At 35.2% G+C, this 22,341-nt stretch overlaps 1 protein-coding gene across 2 annotated transcripts; it reads left to right on the top strand.

Annotated features, from left to right (window-relative positions):
- Positions 1–17,747: 17,747 nt before the first annotated feature.
- Positions 17,748–21,327, top strand: LOC104599372 (WUSCHEL-related homeobox 5). 2 transcript variants are annotated; one of them, XM_010261880.2, is made up of 2 exons: positions 17,748–19,432; positions 20,350–21,327. In XM_010261880.2, exons 1-2 carry the CDS (start codon positions 19,111–19,113, stop codon positions 20,787–20,789), a joined length of 762 nt encoding a protein of 253 aa, XP_010260182.1. In that variant the 5' UTR covers positions 17,748–19,110; the 3' UTR covers positions 20,790–21,327. The 2 variants fall into 2 exon arrangements, with proteins under 2 accessions (XP_010260182.1, XP_088755160.1); XM_088899034.1 differs by having other exon boundaries at positions 17,759–17,869.
- The last annotated feature ends 1,014 nt before the right edge of the window (positions 21,328–22,341 follow it).

The raw sequence follows: 22,341 nt of genomic DNA on the forward strand, positions 1-22,341 counted from the left end.
AAAGCCAATAGCCAATCAAAAAACCATTTGGTGAAAATTTTCAAAACAAGCTTTTTGCATAAAAAAATCCTGTTTAAAAAAGCAAGGAAAAAAGCTCAATTTAACTCTTTACATTTACAATAAGCTATTTTGAACAAAAGTTGACAATTAGCCAAACACTTAAAAAGTGATTTTGCAAAAAAAAAAAAGGACCATTTCAGAAAGTGGCTATTTTAAAAGTCTGTTTAGGCCAAAAAGCATCCCAAATGTATGTTTTTGGCACTAATGTATTTGACAAGCGTTCTATTTCATCATGAATTAAAAGAGCACGACCTCATTTTTTCAAAAAATACATATAAAAAATTTATTGAGGAAAGATGTACGCTGATTGTGTGTTTAAATTGCTTTGATTTTATTTTTATAATATTTTCATTATGACAACTGTATGACCAATTTGGATCTACTCCCAACACCTGGTTCTAATAGTTATTGTAGCCATCAAGAACATCTCGCCATGAAAAACAAAGGAGATGTTCTCAATGCATGATTGCAATGGCTGTTGGGACTAGATCCAAATTTATATGTGACATGTGAGTACGGCTATCATTTTCAAATCTCAATGTGCCACATCACCTTATAAAGGTGATTCAAGAAAATGCCATTTTGATGGTTTAAGAAACCCCCTGTGATGAATCCAAGATGCAATCATTGCATCAAAATTTTTTAGAGAAAACTTGCCAAATGTGATTAAATAGAAATTTTCATTTTTTTTACATGATAAGCTAGTGAAATGAAACATTTGTGAAACACATTTGTGTCAAGCACCCACTATAACGTGGTGGACCCGTTAACTAAGACATTCACACAAAAAGTGTTTGAGAAACATGTGGATAGTATGAGATGACGGCTTAATACTTAATTGGACATGAGTACAAGTGGAAGCTATTAAACAATATATGCCATCAACTCTAAACAAACTAATGTAATAAATCTTTATTACTCAATGAAATCAAATCATTGTTATTTCATGTGTATTTTGGTATGTTTATGTGAATTGCCCCTTAAACTGGACATTTTATGAGACTTTTATGTTAGTTTAAAATTTTCTCAGCCATTTGATAAACTTTGAAAGTTTATGTCAATGTTTCACCATTGTATTACCAAATTGATAGGGTATTTGTTTCTTTTTTTATTTTTTGAATAAAACCCAAAAGCACTACACACAACTGTGGGGTGGGGGGTAATGCATCCCAAAAAATCAATAAAACAAATAATGAGAAGAGAAGAGGGAAGGGAAGACAAGTTAAAAGATAAAAGGTCCGAAGAAGAAATCTGAGCTTCGCGATCTATCCAATCCACAACTTGGTTTGCCTCTTGATAGATATGGTGAAAGGTAAGTCTTCTAGTAAAGGAGTTCATCATCCTAGTGCAGCTCTCAATTGTGGTTCTCAGCTTCCATGGAGGCTTCAACTTGTGGTTGGGACACGAGATCACCAACTTCGAGTCACCTTCAATAATGATTGGAAATTGACGAAAATTGAGTGCCATCTTAATGGCTTCCCTCTTCTAGTGCAATTTGTTTCAACTGTTAGGATTATACCTAAGGTACAATGAGTGGGTGTTTGGTAAAATACTAAATAGTGACCATTTCTAGTTATGCGTTGGACCTTCGATAAATGGGCAAAACTGAAAAGTTGCACTTAATCTTTAACTTAATAATGATATTGCACTAGTATTGGACTAGACAATTTTTGATATGCCAATTGGTGAGATTCACTAAGGGTCAAATACCTATGTATAATTGAACAGTCTAAAATATCACTTTGTTAGATAAAGAGAATATCCTAGTTTACACTCTTTTTGATGAAAACCAAAAACTGTTAGTAGTGGATTTCAACTTGTTTTTTGAGATTAATTTGCAAAATGTATTTATACCCACAAATAGTTTATTTTATAAAAGGATTTGCAAAAGGTTATCCTGGGATCCATCTAAGTAGAGGGTATGGCACTACATCTTGTTATTAGGGAATGTCCTTCCCTACATGCAATGTCCTATTATTATTGGTTGAGAGGTTGAGAGTAGATGTCTATTTAGGTTGAAATCTGATGGGCTTTTTCTTAAGTTAAACAATTGGATTTCAGTTCATAGGATGGCTTAAACCTAAATCCCACTTGTAATAAAGTGTTGGGGGTCAAATTTAATTCAATTGATTTTCGGGGCAATTTACTAAGGTGGTGTTTGATAGCACTTTTCAAACATCTGAAGTTTGAAAATGTTGCTTTTTAGATGCCACATACGTTTGGGTTTGGGTTTGATTAGCATATCTAAAACCCAATTTTAAATCTAAATAGAAAAGAGTTAGACTAGGTGCTTAATGCGCTAAGAGGCATTTCAGACCTAGGTGAAAGACAAAAAAATGCCATCATACAATTTTTAAATGACCTGTAATCCCTTTTTATATGCCAAAAAATTAGGCCATTCAATTCCTTCCTTGGTTCGAGAAAAGAGATCTACCGTAGTGGGTTCTACTCACAAGTATGTTCTTTGACTCATTAGGTCCCGTTTTTCTTATATTTTTTCTAGGGTTTGTAGCATTCCAAGATTTTATGCTTATTTGTTTTTTTCTCCATTTCCGCTATGGTTTCAGGTAGCATTCCGACTAGTGAACTCTAACCAATGTTGAAGCAGTGGCAAAGTTGAGTATTTTGGCTTTGTCTTTTTTTTTTCATATAGCATTTGTTATCTAGGGTTTTGACTTGTAATTTGTCTCTTTTTTTCCTTTGTTGTTTCATGTAGCATTTGTTATCTAAGGTTTCAACTTGGTAATATGTCTCTTTTTTTTTCTCTATTGTTTCATATAGCATTCATTATCTAGGGTTTTGATTTGTAATCTATCTCTTTTTTTTTCTCTATTGTTTCATATAGTATTTATTTTACTTTGGTTTGTTCTTTTTTTTTCAATGGTAATATGTCTCTTTGTTTTTCAATGGGATGCAAGGCAAGGTCTCCATACAGATTTTTCTGCATAGCTCTGGCAATCCGTCTCAATCAAATCACCAACTAGCTCTATCCTTTTGTTCCTAAAGTCTTCCCCGTTCTCACATTTTCTTATCCAAGTATAGGATAATAAAAGACACTACCATATATCCAAAAAACAAAGCTTTTTCTCTATAGCTACTAAGAGCAGAAAATAGGGAATTATTCAAGATGTCTTCTATACTATTTGTTGGTGGAAATTTTGTGTTTTTAATTAGTTCATTTATATGTTTGAGAGCTTTTCCTTCTTTACGGAAACCCTCACACTTCTCATCAGCATCACATATGGTAAAGAGCAACAAATTTACAAAGGTGGCATCACTAATATCAAGATCAATCATTTCAACAATCTCCTTATTTGATGAAGCACCACGTGCAAAAAACAAAATCCAAAGGGGGATTGTAGAAGACAAGAAATACACGTTAAGGACATTCCCTACTTGAAGATATTCAAGTTTAGGTGTTTCTATGAGTTTTATATATACTCTTTTCTTATGGTAAAATAGTGCAAATTGAACTGAAAATTATCAATTAATCTGTTCTACGGGTAAAATAATAAAATCAGGAAATTTTAGATGCTAAAGGATTGACCAAACACAAACAATCTTAACTATTTGAAGCTTTTAAAAAGTAGACTTTCAGATTTTAAACACAAATAATATCTTTTTAACTTTTCAGATTTCTCAAACACCACCTAATCACTTAGTGAATTCGGCTCATGTGTTTCAACATATAGGCCGAACCCATGTGGTACAACTTAGAAGCTTAGTGGGTCTCACGCCATACAAGGAAGAGGCCAAGGAAGCTGATTGACCATGAGACAATAAATAACCACTTGAGATTCTTGGTAATATTCCAACAATGCAAGTTTGATTAGTAATTTACCTAGTTAGACTAGGAGGTTAAGTTGTTAGGATTCTTGGGCTGAATTAGGAAACAACTTTATTCTCTCTAAATCCTGATTAAATTAAGATCTTATCCTAGTTAGAAACTCTCCAAAACAGTTGGAAATCATTGGGAAATTCCTTTAGGACTTCAGGAATCCAGCTCTATATAAGATAGTGTAGGAAAGTTTGGAGATAACAATGTGCCTGTTTGGCAAGTCTTTTCTAGAAGATCTGTTATAAGATCTGATAGTTAAAAGACAGGGTAAGCTTTTGCAAATAGATATTGGAAAACCAAAGACTATTTGGCTGAAATATTTTTCATAGATCTCATGAAAGACCATAAAAGCTAGAAGACCGTTTGGTAATGTGATGAAAATATGTGTGTTATGCATATATGAATGTCTTGTGTGTGGGCCAACGAACCTTTCATTTAACATGTGTGACCCATATACATCTTCTAAGGTGAACCCTACATACCATTGGTAGACATGTGTGTGGGCCCCACATACCATTGGTGGACATGCATATGGGGTCCATGTGGAAATGTATGTGGGGCCTACATACATTTTTCAAGGTGGGCCCCACATACCATTGGTGGACATGCATATGGGGTCCATGTATGGACATGTATGTGGGGCCCACATACATTTTACAAGGTGGGCCCCATATACCATTAGCAGGCATGCATGTGGGGTTCATGTGTGGACATGTATGTGGGGCCCACATACATTTTACAAGGTGGGCCCTACATACTATTGGTTAACATGCATGTGGGGTCCGTGTGTGGATATGTATGTGGGGCCCACATACATTTTTCAAGGTGGGCCCCACATACTATTTGTGGACATGTATGTGGGGCCCATATACATTTTACAAGGTGGTCCCAATATACCATTGGTGGACATGCATGTAGGGTCCATGTGTGGACATGTATGTGGGGTCCATTTGTGGACATGCATGTGGGGCCACATGCATTTTTTAATGTGGATCCCACACAATACCTAATGCAGGCCCCATATACATTTTTCAAAGTGGGCCTCACATACCATTGGTAGGCCCTACTTACACATTCAAATAGTTTTTTGTGAAAAGATAACCCATTTTCTCCCAAGCATGTGCATCGTGCCACACGTTCGAAAAAGACGGGAGGCGTTAAAAGATTATAAAAACTTCATTTGAAGCTTCCTGAAAAAGCCCAAATTCGGGTGTTGGCGTCTTTTATGGGCTGGAGCTTTTCTCATTAGATTTTTCTTTTGTCAAACGGGACAAGCCTAGAATTTAGGCTTCCGAGCTTCTATACAATCCGGAACCCGCACAAGAAGACATGCCAAATGCGGCCAATATTATCAAGAATAATTCTCCCTAAACCCTAGTTCGAACAAGGCTGAAAGGAGAAGATTCATTTTTTTTCCAGCAAAAACCTTAGTCTCTCAAGTGGTTAAATAAAAGCTCTAAACCATTAGAGATTTGATTAGTCCATTGGAGTGTAAATCAGTAAGGTTTGACTCCTAGAACGTTTGACCTACATCTAGTTATTGAATTGTGTTGCACCATCTTTATCTTGGAGCTCAAGTTTGCTTGATTTCTTGGGCGTGTCACACTTTCTTGGGAGTTGCGTATATCAGGTAGACAGGTAACATTCTTCTAATGTTTTGGAAATCAAATTAGTTAATTATCCTAGATCGATCCATAGAGGAAATTGTTTTCTCCTTGAAATTCAATTTTATCTTGATTAGGCTAAAATAATTTTTGAAATTACACGCTTTTCACTGTGAGCATCAGAAAACGGCTCATTTGTCACTTGAACTAGATTTAGAATCGTCACTCATCAAAACTACGAAGACAAGAAACAAACTAGTCTGTTCTTAACATAATAAAATCGATGCATTCTAGGGGGGGTGGGGGGGAGGCTCCTAAAAGAACATAGGAGAACACAACCAAACGAATTGAAATCATGTCTATACCTGGGTATGTTTCGGCCTGGACTTGATCGATGTGCAGGGGGAGATCTGAGTTTTCAACTAACACTCTTCTTCAAACGAAAATGACGAGATGAATCTCTCTAGGAGGATTTTCTAGAATAAAAATGGTCTCCGTGGCGCTAGTCTCGCCGAGAGGGACGTCACACTTAAGCTAGAATCGATGACAGAGTAACGCATCACCGTTGCCGTATCTCAGTCTCATCGGCGACAATGGTGGTAAGACGGCCAACATTTGGAGAGGAAGATGAAGATGGAAGAGAGAAAGAAGGAAAGGGAGATGCGGGCGACTGTTTACAGTGTCTTTTAAATGGCGCCAGGGGGTGTTTTTGTATGCTCTGGAAAATTAGAGGGGTATTTTGTAACTTTACGAATTCAGATCTAAAATGGTTAAGGGGGTGGTCAAACCGGGGTTTTGGTTCAAAGATGGGGTTTGGGTCAGCTGACTAAGGGCTAAAGTGGACCATAAATAAGGATTTTGTAAGTGTGGGCGAGTGAGATTGGCTGAAATGAAATCTTTTCGGATAAAAGGGTAAATGAGGGTATTTTTGACTGAAATTTGGCAGGATGGGGTTTTCAAACATTTTGAGTTGGTTGGTAGGGTTGGATTGGCCTAATTGGGCCCGGATCGAGTAGATCATGAAAGGGTCTGATTCAGCTAATTTGGAGCCTCATAATAGAATCTATGTGTGACCCAGGGGTAAACAAGGTCAGTTTTGGGTGAAATTTCATAGAGTAGGGTTTCTAGGAAGTTTGAGGTGATTGGTAAGGTTAGATTAGGCCAATTGGGCCTAGATCGGGCAGACTTAGAATTCGTTCAATTTGGGACCTCGAAACATAATCTAGGTGTGATGGATGGGTAGACGAAGGTGTTTTGGGATGAAAGTTCAAAGGTGGGTGTTTGGGGTGTCCGGGATCTGCTGATGAGATCCACTTAGTCTTAGAGGGTCAAGATTCATAGGAATTTGGGTTAATGAGATGTTTCAGAACAAAATCTTGGCTTAATGGAAGGGCAAATGAGGGAATCTAGGGTTAAAACTTTATAGGGAGGTGTTTTGATGTATCTAAAATTTAATGGTGTGGTTTGATCAGTTCGTATGTGTTAAGATCAAGAGAATCTGGGTCCCGAGTGTTTAGGCAAACGAGAGGCGTCAGAATGGAATTTCAGTTTGACGAACGGGTGAACGAATAAATCTTGAGTTCAAATTTCATGGGTAGGTGTTTTGGGATGTACTAGGTCTGATGGCTATGTCTGATCTGAGGGTCAAAGCGCATATCGGGGTTGATTAGGACCATCGGATAGGTATCGGCCAGGTTTAATAGTGGACCTGAGGGATTTTAGGTTGAAAGTTGGGTTTTGGAGGGGTTTCGGATGGATCATAAGGGTTTGATTGGGGATTTGGGGCGAATTGGAGGTTCAGGCGATGGACCGAGCAAAAATCAAGTGCTAACATCCACCATCAAGGTTTGACTTATAAAGATATGTTACTTCAATTCAATAAGGAGATAGAAAGCACAAAGTTCCATGAGTTTTAGTGTTTTATTTGGTTCTTGATGTAATCATTTTCTTGAGTGCACAACACATCTCAACGCAACAATACCAAATTCAGTTGAACCAATCTTATAGACCAATGGTTAGAATAGATTTGGTTCATAGGCTTTCCTAAACTTAGAAAACAATATTTAAAATGTTAAAAATCATTATTAAAGGTTAAAGGAAAGATCTCCAAACCTTTGGACTAAAGTTTCCAAAGTTTCTATGTGTTGAAGCTGTCATTAGTCAACTACTAGAAAGCCTATGGTCGACTACCCTTGACAACCGAGGGCAATGCCAACCTGTAGTCAACTACCCAATTTAGCATAGTCAATACTCTTAATAACTGAGGCACAAACATGACTAATTAGCACTATTTAGTAGTCAACTAGCCATTTTGATATAGTTAACTTCCCTTCATAATCGAAACAATTAACTTGAACCAATTGACTACCAGGAGGATGTAGTCAACGAAAGGAGAAAAAATGTTCCATCCCTTCATTATGTGGTTGAGCTATTCTAGTTAATTACTTCTATTAAAATTTAATCGTTAGAGGGCATATACTTCTTCTAGTTGACTACCTTTTATCTTGTTGAGAACATGTTTGAACAACGTGCATTTGTATGTGAAAAATTTTTCTTCATATTAATTACTTGAATTTTATATATATCATAGTTAAGATAGAAATTAAAAATTTACAAAAGTAACAATATGATTAAAAATAAACTTAAATGTTTGTAGTAAATGTCCACGTGCATTACATGTGGAAATTTTAAATTATAATAACAAATTATTATTATTATTATAATTAAATTTTGTATTTCATTTCTGTCATAAATAAAAATAATTTTTATTTAATATGATGAATATCTAACATTAGAAATGTCCTCAAATGTTTTTTGACAAAATTTTGTATTTTTCATTTTTTGTGTTTCAGAATTTTTAAATATTTTTTATTCAACTATGGCTTCATGAGTCTTTTGAAAAGTTGGATCATTGACCCGCCATCTAGATAAGAAAATAGTTTTGCTTTTGAATCAGTTGTAAATTATATATTTTATGTACATTATATAAATAAATTTTAATTATCACACTTAATTTTTGTTTGACATATTAATATATAATTTTTTTATATATTCTTTTGATTATTTATACTTTTTTATTTTTTAATGGTTTAGTATTTAACCATCATATCATTGATTAATCCGTTTGACCCAAACCACTAACCCGCCACTCAAAAAGGAAAATATTTTGATTTTTAGGCTGACATTAAACTCTATATTACATTTTCATCATTGATAAAATGATTTCTTATGTATAAAACTTATTTTTGTTCAATATAATGAATTTATAATATTAGAGATGTACCCAATATTTTATTTTTATAAACATATAGCATTAGATATGTGTCGAAATTCTTCTCGATTTTTTATTTAATTTTGTGATTCTTTGTATTTTCTATTTTTAAAATTTTATTATTTGATTGACATCATTTTATTTTTATGTTGATTTTAAATTTAACATTCCATATTTCCATTTTCATGGTTAATAAAAATACTTCTTACATTACATACTTATTGTTGTTTAGTAATGAATATACAGCATTAGAGATATCCCAATTCTTTTTTGTATTATATATTTTATTTTTTTATTATTTAATTATAGCATTGTTTATTAACCCATTTGACCCCAAATGGTTGAATTGCTCACCCACCATTGGGAGGGAAGAAAATGGTTTTGTTTTTAAAGTACTTTTCAAAATATTTATTTTTATACTATTAAAATTAATGTTATGGATTTAATTAATAGAATTTAATGATGAGAAAAGTATATCTTAAATATAGGATTTAATGAAAGAATATACCTTAGATATAAGATTTAATGAGAAAGAATAAGAAAATAGTTTTATTTCCAATTGGTTTTAATTTTATATTCCATTTTCATCATTAATAAAAACATTTCTTATTTATCATACTTATTATTGTTTAATATGTCAAACATACGATGTTAAAAATATTCCTATTTTTTAATTTCTAATTTTTTTTTGCATTTTATCTATTTTAATTTTGAATTTTATTATTTAATTGTGGCAACATGGATTGACGTATTTGTCCCAAAATGGTTTAATTTCTTACCACCACCTAGATGAAAACACTATTTTTTCTAGGTAGATTTTGAAATATAAATTTTTATGTTATTAAAATTATTAATTTATTATGTATGGATTTAATTAATAGAATTTGATGATGAGAAGAAACAAAAATATTTTAAATATATGATTTAATGAAGGTGAATGCAAGTTAATACCTTAAATGTTGAATTTAATGAGAGGGAATTGAATGCATTTAATAACTTAGAATTACCTCTTTTTAACTTATTTAATATCAATAACTGTTTACCCTATTTGCCCTCATTTTTTATCAATAAATTTAAATATAGAGGGGTAAATTTTGTCCTCAAAAAATTGCAGAAATATTCTAGAGGCTATTCATGCTTTTTAAAATAGTATAGATAGATTCAAGTTTTCCTAATGGATAAAAAATGGTCACTTGCTCTCAACCTCTATAAGTAAGAGGTTTTGGTTTGAAACCAAACAACAAGAACAAAAGCTTTGATTGTATATACTGCATACCTTTTGAGAACAAGTTTTTTGCAAGAGTTATTTCTTTCTTGAAGTGAGTTAAGTATATAGGTTGAGATATTTCTTGCATTTGTACTTGATTGATATATTGAAAAATGAAAGATGAAAACACTCCCTTGGAGTAAGAATATAAGCAAGGCAAGGCAAGGCAAGGCAACTCGCAAGCTACTTGAGCTTAACTTGCTTAATACTCAACCTTAGCTCAAAGGTTATCGACTTGAGTCGAGCTTGACTCGAGTTAAGTTGTTAGTCTAGCTGAATTTAAGCTTTGTAATACTTGGTTTGAATATCTTGTAAGCCTAATTGATCTTTTAATAAAATATTAGTTTTCAATAAGTTTTTATTTATAACATAAATGAATATTATTTTTTGATATAATCAAGTTTCATAAAATATTTTTATTTATATTATTTCGTAATATTGATTTATTTATAATTTTAATACATATTCAAGTTTTCTAATATATTTTTTATTAATAAAATTTTAATTGTTAATTTATTTATAATTGGTTCAAGCCAAGTCAAGCTTGAGTTGCTCGTGAGTATCAACTTGAGTTGAGTTTGAGTAAGAAGCTCAAAACTCAATCGAGCTTGAACTCTAAGTTTTTGAGAGTTTGAGCTCAAACCACCCAAAACTTGATTTGACTCGGCTCGATTACACCCTACCTTGGAGAAACAAGCACATACAATTACCTAAATGGATTCCACCAAACAAAAAATCGACATTTTATGTAAATGTCCCTAAAACACCCCTTGGTTTATGTTTCTAGTAGAAACATTTTATGAGCATTTGTGCTGATGTGGCAATGTTTCAAGTAGAAACAGCCATGGTACCAAAAATTACCTAAATCCAATTAACGTTGGGGATGTTTGGTACCATTTGGTATCATGGTTGTTTCTACTTGAAATGCTACCATATCAGCACCACCTATGCATTTTGAGTTTAATAGTAAATTTTCTATTTGGTTGAGACTATTTTGAGTGAGAACAGTCCTGAAATGTTTCTACTTGAAAGATAAATTACGGAATGTTTCAAGAAAAATCAATTTGACGTTTCTTGTTTTGGGAGGTAAAGTCTTAACACTCTACACTCTGATGTGGTGATGACATGGTGCTGAGATGAATGAAAAACACATATTTCTCACCAAACAAGATTCAAGTACAAACCGTGGTATTTGTGTTTTAGATATAAATGAAATTTCAGCTGAAAACAGGGTTGGACGAAACACCAATGGCACCAGACAACCTTAGGTTGTGTTTGGTACCATTAGTGTTTCCTCATGAAATATTTGGGGTTGATCAGTAGAAATTGATGTTAAAATATGTGTTGTTATGTTAGATAATCAGAAATGTTTTGAGTTGATCAATGCAAATTACTTCTGTTACTTTTGTAAAACAAGCGTGCCGAGTAACTCCAAACTTAGCTAGTAAACACACAGCCCATTACACAAATGTGGATCATGTTGTCAAAGGCAAGCAATGAAAGATCACAAGCCCAAGCCCAACATAAATTTATGGGTCTGCTTGGGAGGGTTGAGCTGAAGATTCAGCTAAGCTGGAATAGATGATTTGAAGCAATTCAGGTCTCCTATCCACAAGAATCTTACTCACACCTACCCACATGATACTACAGCTGTATACTGGGAACATCTCTCCATGAATAGTAATATGCAAATATAGGAGATATTCTCAATATACAACTGTAGTGAGACATGGATAAGAGATCCAAACTGAATTTGAATCACTCCGGATAAGCCACCTAAAGAGGTTAAAGTGGACAGCCTTTCAGACGACTGACTGACAATGGATTATGGATCTCTAGAATTTCATTAAACGTAACTTATAATGTACACTCCAAATCTCCTACCCACACATTTTCTATACCTTTACTCATGAGATACTGCTGCCGACTGCCGTGTATTGGAAACATCTTTCCATGAGTGACAAGGGAGATATTCCCAATGTGCACCTGTAGTGTCCTGTGGGTAGAAATGTTTGTAAGAGTTTGTGGGAAAGAGATCCAAACTCAACATATAAGCTGTCCATGTGGAGCCCCTCTTGAAAAGGTTGGACTGGCTGGCTCAGGCTTCTGGTGGCATAAACCCAAGCTCAACATGATCCAAAATAGGCAAGATATTTCAAACTGAAGTAAGTAACTCAAGTCCTAGAACCCAAGCCCACTCTGCAAAAGGAATAGGTAGAAAGGTGCCCAACCTGAGTTGGCTCCCACCCAAATTGCAGCCTATACTATGTAACATAACCAATTTTCAATCACAGTAGAAGTGGCTTAACTGAATGGCTTATTGCTTATTGTCTTAAGGAGGTTGTGAACTGTATATCCTCAAATATTTTGATTATTTAATTATTTAATTTATTAAAAGACAAACCAATAGGTCGATCATTCAATTCAGCCGCTTGTGCTTTATTATCAAAAGGAGTCAGGTCAATACAGCAACCATCCCAAAATGTTAATGAACATTTTATGTTATATGGCATGAATAATTAAGGGTCGGTTTGGTTTGTAGACAGAATCAGAATTGGAACTAGACTTGTCTATTCCCATAGTCTGTTTAGTTCAGAAAAGAATTGGAATGAGATTTTATTTCCAGGATAGGGAGAGGGAATAGCCATTCTCTCAATTCAAATGGGGGAATGCCATTTCACCAGGAATAGAAATAAGATTTCAATCCTGCTCAATCAAACAATTAGAATTGGAATGGCCTTCAGTTCCAAATCCACACCCTTATTCCTGCAAAACTAAACGGGACCTAAATAATCCGTCTAAAGATTATGCATGAATTATGAGACATATCAACATTCAAGGTCAAGAATGAAAATTCAAGGCTTGTGAATAGGCATCCTAGATTTTTTTTTCTCCATGATACAAGGGAGTAATGGAGCAATTGAGCAGCTAACGGGCATGAGCACAAGATATTACATGTTTAGCTAAAACATAGACAACACCGTTACGCAAGATTTTTCTGATTCCACAATAATAATGAAGGATCAACAAGGTGAATCAATGGAGTCAAGTAATGGAAGGTTAACAAGTTGTGCATTAGGGGTACAACCTCGATGGGCTCGGGTTGGCCTTTTGTCAAATTTTGAATGGATCCAGATTGAAGGCTTGAGCTCAAAACAGTGTAAAATGTTAATTTAAGCCAATTCAAGTTGTACCCCTATTGTGCATCTCTTTCAAATGTCAAATAGAAACCCATATCAACTTAAAACTGTTAATGGGTCGGATCTATTTGATAGAACCAAGCTAATTGAACCAACTATGTTGGTTTTGGTTCTATGGTTTTGTCATGATTAAGAACTAGGTCGGAACTAGTTCTTGTTCCAAACCGATTCAGACTTGAACCGGTTATATGGTTAAGAGTTAAGACTTAATAAACAATTTTGATTTATTTTATGCCTAAAAGGGTAAATTTCAGCATATAAACAATTTTGTACTTTATTGTCAGCTTTATTAATATTTTATTATCAAAACGAGGTTCTAAGTTTCCATTGTGATTGTTAATTTTAGATACCAAGAAATCTGATTGTCCATGGTGTTTGGTATCAATGACATTATTCGGAGCAATGATGGCAGTTCAACACAGTTTAGATGTTTAATAGAAAAATGCCGGATTTATTGTTTGGTCGATCCACTTATCAGATAAATGTTTCTCTTAATTTTCATTTTGAGGGGTGATTTTTAGACTCAATTTGGAAGGATTACAAATACAAATATATAGAGTACAAAACTCTTGTATTTTTGAATTATTTTGTATGTATTGCACTGTATATATTTGTATTTTTTGGCTCAGTTTTTGCTTTTTTGTTTTTCTTTGTAGCTGGCCCTCCACTTAGAGTAAATTTGGAGCTAAAAAGTGCTTTTTATAAATTCTTCAAGTGTTAAATCAATTGATAGAAAACATGATATTGTATTTCGTTAGATTATTGGTTTAGCTATCAAACCTAGGTGTGATTTTGATCCAGACCAAGCTGCCCTGTTGGGCCAACAAATTTTGGGCCTGAGCTTGGACTGTTATATATGGTCCTGCTTCAAGTCCTAGCTAAGGTGGGCTTAGATAGAAAATGTAAACCTAGGCCAATGATGCAATACAAGAGGAAGCTAACAACTTCTATGAAAGATGAAATCACTTGGAAATCTTATAAAATGGTTGGAATTATAGGCCTACACAGTCTACCTCACTTCTACTTAAAACCTTTAAATTCTAGTTCGTTGCTCTATTATTATTTGGATTATTTGGAAGGCCCGTTGTAAAGTGGTAATGGAAAATGCTGATTTTGACCCAATCCTGAATTCTATTGAAGCCCACTTATTTGACTCGCATAAGATAGATAATTCTACCATTGCATTCAAGCCAAGTTTAATTAGCTGAGAGTGCAATCTTTAAGGCTATGTTTAGTTGAAAGGGAAATGCAGGAAAAGGAAAGGAAAGGTAGGGAAACCTTTACAAACATCATATAGGTTTTCCTGTCTTTCCTTTCCTTTCCCTACCTTTTCCTTCAAACCAAACATAACCTAATAGTAAGATTGGTATAGATATTGTAATTAGGGATCATGGTGGGTTCTTGGTGGTAGCTAGGGTTGTTCCCCTTCCCATTTGATCTTGGGTGGAAAGTGAGGCTAGGGCTCTACTTGAATCCCTTGAGTTAATCGTGGAATTAAATCTAAACTACATTCTTTTTCAAGGAGATGCATTGCAAGTGATATCTTCTTTATTGGTGGAAATTCTTTTCCCCTTGGTGGATTTCTACTATCCTTGCCGATTGCAAATAACTGATAAGATCTGTCTCCCACTGCCCAACTGCTCATATTAGAAGGAATTATAATATTGGGGCTCAAAAAATGGTTCGTCACTATCTTTCCATTTCTAGACCTCATAGTGGCCTTGCCACCTCCTTTCATTTCTTTTGATTTACTTGATGATTGTAATGGTTCCTAAGCAGTTCTAAAAAAAACGAAACCACTTTAAAGTAAGGTTTAAAGTATTGACATGTATCGGGAGCTTTCTGATATGTTCTTACAGAGGATGTATTGAGGTTTTGACTGATTCAGGGGGTGGACGGAGGACCTTAAACAAATCCCTGTGAATCAGATTTAAAAAAAATATATTGATACTGTCCAATACGCCTCTAAAGGCGTATCAATATTTTTAACCTTGCTCCAAAGATATATAAATAGCAAAAATGATGCTATTGATATTGACCCATTTGAGCATGCATTTAGTAAATTGGTTCCAAAGACCCATCTTAGTACTCACATACCATTTTAGCGATGTAGCGAGATTTTTAAATTTGACTTTAAATAGGACTTTCTTGTTTTATTTTATTTTGTAGAGACTTGATTGATTTATAATAAAGAGTAACAAGTTGAACTATGGATATTTTCTTATAGGAGGCAAAAGACCGAAAGAGTGTAGACATAGGTTATATGAGAGTAAATAGCAATTGATTTGAATTTATTTACATAATTAGTATTTTGTTCTTATTTTGGCTTAAGCTTTTTTCTTCATGGATTTTTTTTGAACGACGTGAACTGAGTTGTTTTTTAACTGCTCCAACCAAGAAATTTGCTAGCCATATATGGGCAGGCTTTCCAATCTTGGCTAAAAATTGCCACCCCTGCTCAGAGGGATAAGAGTTTATGACACCCCAAAGAGAAGGAAAAAATATTAAAATATTATATCTAAACCAAATTCATTAGGTTTTATACAAAAAGATCTAATTTTATCATATGGAATTTGACAAAAAAGAATAAGGCCAAGTTTGAGAGTGTTTATTTGAAAAACAAGTGATTAAAAACAAGTATTTATTTTAATAAGTACTTATGAGTGTTTGGTGAAAAAAATACTTATTTTAAATATGGGTATTATAGACATTTTAAAAATGACGTGGTGGATCAACATAGTCCAAAACGAAAAATAAACACTTATTAAATAAGCACTTAAAAATAAGCCCAAAATTTAAACTTCTCAAATAATGCTTATTGTCAAAATAAACACTTATTTTGGGTTTATTTCCCAAATGCAAATAAGTACTATGGTCCCGGCCCAAAATAAGTGCTTAAGCACTCCCAAATTTAACCTACAAAAATGAAAAAAAAAGACGAGCAGAATATACTTCGCATAAAGAAGGTTCAAGCTCAAATGTTGCAAATTGAGAACACATAAATTATTGGTTGCAAAGGAATCAAATTGAGTTGTATATACCTGAGACTAAACTAAGGTGGCATTCGATAGTGTGTAAATATCATGGACGGGAATGTTTTGGTCCTGTCCATGGCAAGATATGGTGTTCTACTATGTATGGACGGTCCCCGTCCACAAAATAGCGTGGACAAGGACGAACCACACCCCAATTTATTGTCCATAGTATTTTCTCATGAATGATTCACACTATGGTGTTGACAATTTGTGAGAAGGTTTTAGTGTAATGCACCTATGTTACATTGGTCAAATTACTCTTATTTTATTTAATATTTTAATAATTTTTAAATTTTTAATATTTTATCAATAAAATAATATTTTCTAATTTTAATTCTAGCACAAGTCCGATGGTTCTCCTTCTCCACTATTTTTTCATTATTTAAATATTAAATATTTATTTTTTTTATCAATATAATAATATTTAAAATATATATTTTTTAATTTTTTAATATTTAAAATAATATTTTTTAATTATTTAAAAATGCAATTGTTGCCTACATATTAGTTTATTGATGCCTTTTTTTTAATTTACTTACCATATAAAATGCATAAATTAGATATATGTAGATCTCCCATTAAATATATATAAGATACATGGAATCAAAAAGTGTAGTGTGGAGTAGCATACTTACAGAACACCACCCTGAGTGTGGACTGGTCTGGTCCATACAATTTATCCACAGTTCAGAACAGCTGTGGGCTATGATGTGGTGTGAATAGGTATTTGCCACAAGGTGTGGTATAGACCAATTCATACCCACCAATTTTTCATCCACACTCACCCTCTAAATTTGATGATTTAAATGAAACCTTATTCGTTTGGTTCAGGTTCAGATAGATTTGGATATTAAATAATATTAATGAATTAAATTAGCAATAGTTAAATATTCTGTATTATATAAATTAAATTAAAAAGAACTTTTATAAAGTTCGAGCTTATAAATGTTTTCTCACCAAAATAAATAGATGGGCCGATTGGCGAATGCCCTTTAACAGTTAGAATTAGGTTGAGCCGTCTGTCGTTTTACATGTAATTTTGGACCCTTACTCCGGTTCTTGTTCCCGTTGGTTGGTTGGGCCCACTCTGAATCTACAATCCTGTGAAACTTACAAAACAGAAATTTAAAATATCAGATGAGTCCCATCGAAAAGAGTTTTGTCCCTTTTCCTCTCGAGGTAAACGACTACAAAAAGTCTATCAGATTTCCTTTTTGTCCCGACCCTTGATTCAAGTTAGACTGAACCCTGCAAAACAGACTTTTGACCGTTGATTTATCATAGCTGAACGCTGGGGGGAGTGATATCGAAGCTCGAGGCCACCCATTGGGTCCCACTTGAGGGCTTCCACGTCAATACACATGGCAAAATGAAAACACTTTATTTTTTTTAATACACTAAAAACTTGGCCTCGTCAAATTTCTTTATCTACCACCATTGCCATCGGCCAGTGCCCAGTGGCCACCCCACCCATTTGCTTGAAGTTGAAGACGTCGCCGATTTCTTCCATCGCCGCCGTCGCTTTGGTGTCGATAATCTGGTACAACGGATCGACTTCTGCGAATGCTGTCATCGTTTTTACGTCGCCAGCCTGGTACTGTGGCACACGTAATGCAACAATCTCTCAGTCTTAGGAATGAAGCAGAACCTTTTTATTATTTTCCTCTTCATTCTCCCTCTCTCATTGATTTCAGTGTTTTGATTTGTCATCAAATCCTCTTTAGCTAGGTTATTTATGAATCACATTATGGACTTTGAAGTTGGGTTTTAAACTTTTAATTGATCAGTCTCGTTTTTGATGGATAATTACCAATTACCACCACTTTTATACAATCCCCAAAATTACTCTGTTATAAATCTTTCAATATCTTTGATTGCTTTAATCGCCGCTTGCTGCATGCGCTTCTTCCTTTTCAGATGTTGGATCTATTCCCTCTTTTTATCTATCATCCTTTCGTGTAATGAAACATTTCATTTATATATTTACGTTTTCCCATACTAATTTTTTTTGTTCTCGTTTATGCCTTGAATGGAAATTGATTCGTCCGATTCATAATTTTTCATTTTGACGAATCGATTCATTGCTCCTGGTTTTCCATTCATTTACACAACCAGAAAGTGAGAGAGAGAAGCAGGCAGACAGGCTGGGTGGCTTAAATAGGAGGAGGAGTGAGGGAGGGAGGGAGACGCCAAGGCAGCTGATTCTGATTGAAGCTGCTGCCGATGTGTTAAAATGCGCAACTTTCGCCACCATCACGGATCCACGCGGCGACGCCGCTTCATCTCCCTCTCCTCTATCGTTCTTACTCCAATTCCCGAAGCCTAGCCCAAAACCTACTACATACACATCCTATGATCCTACTACCCATTTACATTCTCAAGCAAGGCAGACTTTTCTTTAGTGACAAACATACCCTTGTCTTCTCTCTCAATCATCCCACTGCACCTATGTCATTCCCGAGGATAGAGGCCGAGTCTGTTCGCTATTTAAGACAAAAAAAGACTCATGGGCAGAATCGTCTTTCAACGCATGCATAGTCCAACCAAGACGAACCTACCTATTCCCAGCCGCTCTCCCCCATGTTTTCAGAGACGTTTCTGCACCAAAAACAATACGCATGTCAAGCTCGCATTTATGTTTGACTCTCTCTCTCTCTCTTCTTCCGCCTCCCGTAAGTAAAAGCAAGGCAAAACAGATTATAAAGGGACATGCACGAAGTAGCGGCTTCCACCCAGCTTTCTTCTTTTCCCCTCTATCTCTCTGCTCAACCCTAAACCCAGCAATACAAAGTGGAAATCCTGCAAAGTCTTGGGTTTCTGCAATCTCGGTGTCTCATGGAAGATAAGAGCGTGGAGTTGTTGGCTTCCGCTGGATCCCCCGCAAGTACAAGGTGGAATCCGACCAAGGAGCAGATTAGCATACTTGAAAGTTTGTACAGACAAGGCATCAGGACTCCCACTGCTGAGCAGATACAACAGATCTCGAGCAGGCTTAGGATGTATGGTCACATCGAAGGGAAGAACGTCTTCTACTGGTTCCAGAACCACAAGGCAAGGCAGAGGCAGAAACAAAAGCAGGAGAGCATGGTTTATGCCAACCAGTTTTTTCATAAAGCTGCCCCAGTTTTGGTTCATTCCCCTCGTCCCTGTAACAATGGTTGCCTTCTGTCTTATCTTTCTCTCCTAGTTATTTACTGAAGATTGGGCATCACCCATGTTTTGTTTTATGTTCGACCTCTTGATTTCACTGTCACTGCGTGCCTCTACTAAGTCTTTCTCCATTCTCCTTGTATGGTTTTTTGTTCTGTACAACTTATTGTTTCTCTGCATGCATGTAGTTTCAGTGACAAACTTTAATCGAAAATTTTAGCCTGCATGTAGTTGTCTTTTCTATCATTTTTTTCTCGAGATCGTAGGGCCTGATTATGTAATGACAGTACTCGAAACTGCACTTTTAACGGTGTTTGGTGAATCCCGATTATTGTTAAATTGGTTGGTATGTACTTTTGTCCTCAGACTTATGACCTCTGCTTCTTGTTCTTATATACGGATTAACTCATTGGTATTGCTCTACTCCCAGTAATTTCAACTAGGGTTTTCTTTTTTCTGATTTAATCTTTGTAAGATGTTCGTCAATCTTACTCGTTTTCTTCTTATTTTATCTTTTGTAAATGTTGATCGTTCCCGGTTGCAATCTCTTGGTTTGTCTTTCAATGATTTTTTGTTTTTTCCTTTGTCATGATCGTCTCTTCCCAACTGCTATTCTTCCAGATGTTGATTTATCTTGGTTAAATAATTAAGAAGTGAGTTTCAGAGATTTTTTTTTTTGTGTCCTCGTTTTCGCTTCAGTCTATTTCTTGTTTTCCCTTCCATTTAAGTAAAATTAATTTATGGCCCATCTCTCTCTCTCTCTCTCTCTCTCTCATACACATTCGGAATGCTCTATTGTTGCATGCCATATTGTCTTTCTTGTGGTTTGTGGTGTATGCCTTCATAACCGCATCAAACTTGTAAACTATTTCTCTTATATATAATGAGTTAGGTTCTTAATTTGGTTGTTCTTAATTTTTTCAGTTGTTTGTGCTCCATTTTACATGCCACAAACTGGAATTGGATTTTACCCTCCGCATCCCAAGGTTCTACTCCCTGGTGGTGTCAAGAGAAAGCCAAAGATGGACAAAATGGAGAAAAGAAAAGGAACTGGAGGAGGCGGGGATGGCGTTAGTGCAGGAGCAGGTTACGAAGCAGCACAAGCTGGATTCTATAACATGTACAAAGACGACGACAACGAGGGACTGGTTGGTACCACCGATGGTCATCATGAAACATTGACGCTCTTTCCTTTGCATCCAACCGGGGTTTTAGAGGATAAAATCGAAAATCATTTCCCATCAACTTCAGCTGAGAATTCTAATGCTTCGACCTCTTCTGGATCAAACTCTGTTGAAGTGGTTTCTGCAGACCAACCCTTGATTGATTTCTTTGCTGAAAATGGATCCGTCGAGAGCTATTAAACGTTACGTTCTTGAATTTTGGTCTAACATGCACCAGGTAGCGATTGAAGAAGTTTAACGTTTATCTGTTGATAGATTTTTTATGTTGGTGCTTACAAAGAAAAGAAAAGGATGCGGTGGAGATATTGACAATGGTTGGGTATTTTGTTATGTGAATACCAGTCCATCTTAATTTGGGGCCTACCTTCTTCCTTGTTTAATTGTTATCGAATTCTTAAATAATATATTGAAGTAAGAAGATTAAATTAAGTAAATTAAAGAGGAAGGAAGAACAAATTAAACAAAGTCGAACAATATTGCGTAGAGGTCGTAACTGGGCAAGTCGAAACCAGTCCATGATGAGAGTTGCATCATTAGTCGATTGTATACTTAGGAGAGTCCTCAAGGGTCTAGGAAATCTTTCGTGGACTTTGCTTTGCTGCCGTCGATGATGGATTCATATCAGTGTTATTGGTCATGGCCATTGGCTTCTGCTTTGCGATTGTTTACTCCATTAGTTAATGAGTGAGTTATCTGATCGATGGAATGAAAAATATCGTTTTACATGAATAAATCAAACTCTTCGGTTTGAGTCGTTTGAACGACTTGTTATTTTACATGGGGTTCTTCTTCTCATCAGTTTCAATATCTGGGTTCTGACGCAGTCCGGTTTGAGGCGTTTGACAATGTGGACCCAACACTGGTTTGTCCTGCCAAAACTCATTCGGGTCTGAAACTGAACTGTCATCTTATTAACAGCACTTTTCTTAAACTCATCACAACTTTTTAAAATGTCTGCGACAAATTAACTTGTATTGTAAAAGAGAACATGGACATTTTTAGCTACCTTTTACTGCTGCTTAAAAGCTATATAGGTTTTTGAGTAGAACGCAATATCATATCTTCAATTCGGCAATATGGTTGATTACTGCACTGGGCTGCGTCTGTGCCTTGCCAATCCCCGAAGCTAGCGCTACCCCGTATTACTACTACTACTACAAGTATGGTAACAACTAGTTGGTTTGATGGCCATGGCCATGAAGCAACTGCTGGAAGCTTTCTACAGTGCCAGCCAGGATGTATCCCTCCTTGCCCCAATCCCAGAACAAAGAGGAACTAAACTTCACCTTCTCATAAGCCTGCCAAAACATTAAACAATACATCAAAATTAATCAATGCACAAAAAATCTGTTGGTGTCAGCCATACTATCTTGTAAATTTGGCCCCTGTTTGAGAGTGCTTATTGAGTTATTTCTAAGCACTTTTTGAAAAAGTGATTTATTTTAGGCCGAGACCATACCAATAACCACTTGTATGCTAATAAGTACTTTCTAGCTCGTCTTAGCTTGCCACGTAATTTTCAAAATGCCTATACAAAATCGGTTAAAAGAGGCACATTTTCACTAAATACACTTATTTAAACAATAAGCACTCCCAAACGACCACTCATATTAATTCAACTATCCAAATCTTCCTCTCTGGGCAGTATTGGATGAGAAGCCCAACTTTGTGTCACAAGTGGCCCATTTCCACTCACTTGGCCAGCTAAGAAACCATATTCTTTAATACCAGA

This window comes from Nelumbo nucifera, chromosome 2 (assembly GCF_055504915.1).
Source record: "Nelumbo nucifera cultivar China Antique chromosome 2, China Antique-T2T, whole genome shotgun sequence".
In the NCBI taxonomy this organism is placed as follows: Eukaryota; Viridiplantae; Streptophyta; class Magnoliopsida; order Proteales; family Nelumbonaceae; genus Nelumbo; species Nelumbo nucifera.

What these genes read in the sequence shown, in the direction of transcription:
- LOC104599372 (XM_010261880.2), top strand. Translation starts at nt 19,111, where the DNA reads ATGGAAGATAAGAGCGTGGAGTTGTTGGCTTCCGCTGGATCCCCCGCA. An exon ending in CCCTCGTCCCTGTAACAATG is followed by an intron (nt 19,433 to 20,349) that starts GTTGCCTTCTGT and finishes TAATTTTTTCAG; the next exon opens with TTGTTTGTGCTCCATTTTAC.